Here is a 6,812-nt window from a genome sequence, read left to right as displayed (position 1 = left end):
TGTTCAACACTGATAGTACGTAATACCAAATGAATCGTCTATAGTTTTGTTCAACATTGATAGTACGTAATACCAAATTAATCGTCTATGGTTTGTTCAACATTGATAGTACGTAATACCAAATGAATCGTCTATGGTTTTGTTCAACATTGATAGTACGTAATACCAAATGAATCGTCTATAGTTTTGTTCAACATTGATAGTACGGTAATACCAAATGAATCGTCTATAGTTTTGTTCAACATTGATAGTACGTTATACCAAATGAATCGTCTATAGTTTTGTTCAACATTGATAGTATGTAATACCAAATGAATCGTCTATAGTTTTGTTCAACATTGATAGTACGTAATACCAAATGAATCGTCTATGGTTTTATGATTTTTCGTATAATTCCATTTTATATAATATTTCGAACAATCTTATAATAACACATGAAAACTGATATTAGTTCAGTATGAAGTGATATTTTCAATGTGTGTAAATATAATTTGATTGTTGTGTTTCTTGTAAACAGGTAGGTGGATTTCAACAAATTATTTTGGTATGTTAGAAAACGAGATATATCAGAGCAAGAAATAATAAGCTTCAAAAACTACTTCACCAACCTGTTAGCATAATGAAGTATGTTACATACATCCACTCCAACGGTAGAGGGCGCAGAGTATTAAAAAGAGGAAAACGGCATTCCCATGGGTCACCCCACATGATATCGGCGTTAGCCAGTCCTCTTTCGTTTGGTATATCCATAATCATCATTAAGCCTATTGGAGGAAGGTTATCTTGACAAAAATAACACTTAACATTTTAAAGTTCTCACAATCTAAAACTTGTGATTAAGTGATGTACATCCAGCTATTTATCTTTCCAGAGAATATGAAAGAAACACAAACTTTATGCAACTTGTGACATAAAATTAGAGGGTATGAGATGTAAATAAAATTTCTCTAACAGTAACGCATCTTTAATTTTCAGAACATTTACCTGTATAAAGTAAATTTGACTTTGTGTTTAATTATTATTGAGAAAATATCGCTACGATATAATTTAAATTGCTCAAAATTGTTACAATAGAAACGTTATCCTGACGTCTACTTTTAACAAACTTAGATAACACTAGTATTATGTGTAGCACTATTTTTGGAATTAAAATATCAACTAAACTTTACTTTCAGATACTATGTAAGAAGGTTTATAGTCTAGCGATATAGTACAGAAGTACACAATTCTACTAGATTTCAGTTAGTTGTTGGTCGTTAGCTTCTCCCATAGTTATGAAGTACTTAACATGCCCTCAAAACATATTCGTGATTACAAAGAAGATTTTGGTTGAAATAGAGAATAAAACATAGTGGATAAAATGTTATTCTCCTGGTAACAACGTGGCTGATTTTAGTTTATTAGGCAAACGAAACAGAAAAAATAGGTTATTACATTTATTAATAGTTTAAAGCTCGGATAAAAGGAAATCGTTTAGCACTAACAGCATTATTTTTCATAAAGAGATTTTCTATAGGTACACGTTTAGGGTTAGCTTGTTTTTACGATTTCAATAAGCTTCATCTTATATGGGGAAAAGTACACCTGAAGATGAATTTGTATTTGTAAATAAAAATTTCTAATAAACTAAAATCGGGAGAACGTATATGTGAAAGGTAAAGTGTACATATGTACTATCATAACTAGACTTTAAATCTTCTTTATATAGTATCTGAGAGTAACTTTAGTTGATATATTAATTCTAGAATTTATACAAATTATTCAGAACATAACAAGATATTACGAAGATTTTTCTCTCTTTTTTTTTTCTTCAAATGTACATACAGAAGGATTAAAGATTAACTTCGCTCACCGAATAAAAACCGTGTAACCCCCAAACTAGCGGGATCAGTGGGACGATGCAATAGCCTCAAGATGGCGTTGAAGCTGGAAATGTCAGACCAACCAAATTCTAACGTTTTTTCCATAGTAATATAACTATTTCTCTGTTGTCTGTTAGGTGAACACTGAAAGGAAACATGTTTAATATCATGACATAAAAACGTTATCAACAGAAATATTTTTCGTAAATAAAAATTGTCAGTAACAACGGAATGATTTCTTTCTTAGAGTTGTTTGAAATAATTGGGGACTTAGTTGAATCCTCTCTAAAAATGCGTTAGCACAAATTTGTTGAAAACAAAAAGGCGTTAAAATCAAATTCCAGCATTCCACAATATTCATTATACAGCAAATAAAATCATTTTCTGACCAGGCGTGACTTAATGTTAGCATGCCCACACTATGAATCTGAAGGTTTATGTTTCGCATCTTGTTGTCGCAAAAACACGCTCCTTACTTCGGGGCCGAGGGTGCACCGTAAGAGCGAGGATTAAATTCCACTATTCAATCATACAAGACTACACCAAGGGTGAACGGTAGATGCTGTTGACTATCTGTCCTCCCTCTAACTTGTGAGTTCAAAATTAGTGACGACTGTGCGCGAATAATACTTCAGTAGCTTTGCGCGAAAACTCTAAAACAAACAAGTAATTTTCGTAACTCAACAGGTAAAAAGAAAATAGGTACAGTTGACAGGATAACTTCAACTGACTGACATGTAGTCATATCTTTTCACAGCTTAGCTTTTTAAAGCATTAGGCAACAAATATCTAAAAACGTTATATTCTCTACTGAACAGCCCCCCAGTGGCAGAGCTGTATGTCTGCAGACGCACAACGCTAGAATCCGGGTTTCGATACCCGTGGTGGGTAGAGCACAGATAGCCCATTGTGTAGCTTTGTGCTTAATTACAAACAAACAAACTCTACTAAACATGCACAAAATAAAACATCTTATAATAGTATATTTACGGTGTTTCTATTCACCAAAAGTTAATGTTGTTATTGGTTTCTTAGTGCAAAGCTATATAATAGGCTATATGCACTATATCCATCGCAGGTAATCGAACCCTTGATTTTAGGGTTGTAATTCTGTAAACTTATCGTTGACCCACCAGGGGATCCAAAGTTTAATAAGAGTCCAATCTATGGCTAGCCATAGAAAACTTAACATTTATATCAATCATTTAGGACAACCTCCTCGGCCATATTTTATGATTTACAAACTTATTTATTTGGACTATAGTTACAAGTCATAATACTTTGTCTCACAAAAAATACTGTATTGTAATTCATTTGACATTATTATTATCTCTCTTACGCTTTTTATTTTTTGTAATCCACTGTACAAATTCATACACAAATTCTCACTACTTATCTTCTAGTATTCTGCGTGTATTAAACCTTGTAATTTAAATACCAAAGCTTCTCACATCATTTTAACCAAGTCTTATCCAGTCAATCGCATTCAAGTGAGACAGTGGTATATAATAAATATCTATTCTTTTGTTATTTTGATTCTTTTTAAACTTACGCGCAAGTTTACAAGAATGACAAGAAGCCCTGTAGTGAAATGAGTGTCATAATTGAGCCTTGTTTTCTCAAGTTTTCGTAGCTCCTTTCCCTCAAGAACATTCCGCACATTGTACGTAATTACTCCTATAGCTAAATAAGGGTGAGTTGGAATCAGTACCTGAAAAGAAAGCCGTTATGAAACCCATCTGTTTGTACTTGAGCACGTGTGTCAGGATTGTTCGCGCTAACTTGAAATACTAATTATCATTTGTTACGCTAGTTGTCGTTCTTATTGGAGATGCTTAATGAATCAATTACATTAATTTTATCATATAAACAGTGATGTTAAGTTTTTTAAACATTAGGTAATCTGCTTATTCATTATTAAAGATTAGCATAGGCCTCTTCTGATCTGCAACAATTTTATCATATAAACAGCGATGTTAAGTTTTTTAAACATTAGGTAATCTGCTTATTCATTATTAAAGATTAGCATAGGCCTCTTCTGATCTGCAACAAATCAACTTGTATTGTCCGAAAACGATTCTTCTTTCTCTTTACCTATCAAAATAACTAAGAGCATGATCCCATCATCATTCTTTGTAATATATAAAAATGAATGTCAATCTGTGTGTGTGTATCTGTTCCTTATACATTTCCACATTTCTTGACCATTCAGCATCAAACTTAACACAGTGATACAGCATGACGTGAGGAAAGTCATGGGGGATTAGATAGACTCCATCTACTTTCGGAAAAACTACCAATGCTGTATATCCATCAGCATTAGAATGAACTGTTTAATCACATTTTGATAGAATTCTTAAAAACAGTATGTCTTCCTCTTCAGTATTGGTACCTTTATGTATTTTTATTTCACTTTTAATGTATATTTTGTTAAGAAAAAAAATAAAAGCACAATTTCCTATCCTTTGTTACAAATGAGTTTTTATTTTCTCCATCCAACAGACGGGTATTCCAGCTAGTACTTTAATATGTAAGTAAACTCTTTTGACATTGTTAACCTACCAGGTTCACTGGTAGATCAGTGAAGTAAAAAAAAAAGGATGTTATGTTTACAGTTAGTCTTATATAATGAGTCATTAGAAGTTAAACAAGATACTATGTTAACAGTCTTTGTAATGTCGGAAACACTGACAGAAAAACTGATCAAAAATACAGGAATATGCTTTTCGATCCATTTTAGTTGATTATCTTCAGGCACAACTAGCAATTAACTTAATACAATTATTCTTGTGTTGGGTAAACTATGCTTTGAATTGGTGTTTACCGCTTTTACTCTAAGAAAATAATAACCATATTGCTACAATATTCATCAATGGACGACTTTTGTCAACTTGAAACAAATATAATTAAAATACAATTTACCTATAACAAGTCTGATGCGAAAATGACTGGTTCCTATATGAATGTGAAAACCTTGTCAATCTTTGTACTATGGTGAGTTCAGCTTAGCCGAGCGAAGCTGTCTCGCGTCCGAAACATTATAAAAATCAACAAATGATAATTATATTTGCAGTGATTTATTTAATCAACAATTATAATTTTCTTTTTGGAACTGGCTATAATAACAACAATCAAAATAGTTTCAAAAATTTCTGTATGTTTGATACGGTGAGGACGAGAAGGAACCTACGCACTTTTAACCTTGTATAAAGTGACTGCAATAAAGAGGTAAACAATAGTTTGTTTTGAATTTCGCGCAAAGCTACACGAGGGCTATCTGCGCTAGCCGTCCCTAATTTAGCAGTGTAAGACTAGGGGGAAGGCAGTTAGTCATCACCACCCACCGCCAACTCTTAGACTACTCTTTTACCAACGAATAGTGGGATTGACCGTCACATTATACCGCCCCCATGGCTGAAAGGGCGAGCATGTTTGGTGTGACGGGGATTCGAACCCGCGACCCTAAGATTGCGAGTCGAGCGTCTTTGCATTTGCTGTTTATTTGACACATTGAAATAAAATTAACAGGAATTCTCATTCAAACAATTCCTAGTCTGCCTTATTGTTCTACGATTACACACTAACATGTATAATTCATTGTACCAACTGAATAGTTGTCAAAGTGACTGAAACGGAGTTCGGTATTTGCATTTAATGAATTAATGCGTTTGATAGATATTCTATTTCTGTGCACATAATCCCTAAGTACGGCTGTAGTAAAATGGTAAGATTAATCAAATTTCGATTGCATCCTTATGCGTGTAACAACGTTATTGAACCTTACATGCCTGCTTTACGGTTTGAAACTGGTATTTAATTAGCTTGACTGTATTACAAGGGGATCCAATGTACACGAAGAGCTTACTGTAGCTTATTTCCCACATGGAGACTACAGCTGATAGAAATGCGTTCTGAAAGGTTTGTGTTAAATGTATGAGATACTGATACAAAGGCCGGTATAACGTTCTATTCACTTGTTGTAAAACACAAACTCTGAAGGCTTTAAATTAATCTGTTTTGATTAAAAGTCTAGAAAACAGGACCAAATAAATACAGAACAAAGTAATGTCTAAAAGCAAACTTTTCTGAACGCTAACTAGACTTGAATGAATGAATATTTTTGGAAATCCTACGAGTTGACAACAAATATATATATATATATATTAGCAGGAAATAAATCATCAAAGGAAAGCATGAGGTTTAAAAACAGGTAGATATAGATAGCTGGATGGAAAATGTTTAGGAATGATCATTGTTAGTATTAGAATTTCAACTGGTCTGAAATTGAGTTAAATGATACTTTAAATTTTATAGTTTAATTGCACTTTGGAATTAGCAGTTAAGTAAAAGCCAATATATATATAGTCAGTTTATGATATTTGCCAACAAGATTTATACACACAGTTTTCTTTTTTAACACAAATACGTTTTAATATACACACAACAATACAATTTACAATAACAGTTATTACAAACAATGATTTATAAACAAACGTTTCACAAACGTACAAGCAATATAAAGTCTTCTTTCTAGTCTGGAACCTCCTTGATATCTTATCAAGGGTTTACAATGAGCGAGTTAATTATGACTTGATGTAGGTACGATTCGCTTAATGGGAAGCTAATTAGCTTTGTCCTTCATTATTTACCGGTCACACACGTCGAGTTTTCCACGATGAATTTGTAAAATGTTTTCGTAAAAATACTAATGTCCGATGAGAATCCACTGAAGTTAAACGATTTGTAACGTTCAAACTTTGTAAAGGTTCCTGGTCAAATATCTGAAGTTTTCTGATTGGTAAGCGTTATAGCAATCACAATTATAGCTTCCAAAGTTTATAGCACACTGACTATAGCACTGACTAATAATAGATACTTTTCTTTCTGTCGCATCGCGTTGGTTATATGTATAGGTGTGTGGAGGCTTTCTAGAAATTTCAGTTTTACATA

The 6,812-nt window shown here is 32.9% G+C and overlaps 1 protein-coding gene across 3 annotated transcripts in view; it reads right to left on the bottom strand.

Annotated features, from left to right (window-relative positions):
- LOC106461636 (vitamin K-dependent gamma-carboxylase-like) overlaps positions 1-6,812 on the bottom strand; it is a 52,270-nt gene that overhangs the window by 34,194 nt on the left and 11,264 nt on the right. For all 3 annotated transcript variants that reach the window (XM_022388641.1, XM_022388642.1, XM_022388643.1), the window contains exons 2-3: positions 1,853-2,006; positions 609-764 (exon numbers count right to left, since the gene is read on the bottom strand). In XM_022388641.1, coding sequence (XP_022244349.1) covers positions 609-764; positions 1,853-1,967 — 271 coding nt within the window. In that variant the 5' untranslated portion in view covers positions 1,968-2,006. The remainder of the gene's footprint in view (positions 1-608; positions 765-1,852; positions 2,007-6,812) is intronic.

The sequence above is a fragment of the Limulus polyphemus genome, unplaced genomic scaffold (genome assembly GCF_000517525.1).
Source record: "Limulus polyphemus unplaced genomic scaffold, Limulus_polyphemus-2.1.2 Scaffold1002, whole genome shotgun sequence".
NCBI lineage: Eukaryota > Metazoa > Arthropoda > Merostomata > Xiphosura > Limulidae > Limulus > Limulus polyphemus.
The sequence above is the reverse complement of the archived record's forward strand: the minus strand, read 5'-3'. Positions and strand labels throughout refer to the sequence as shown.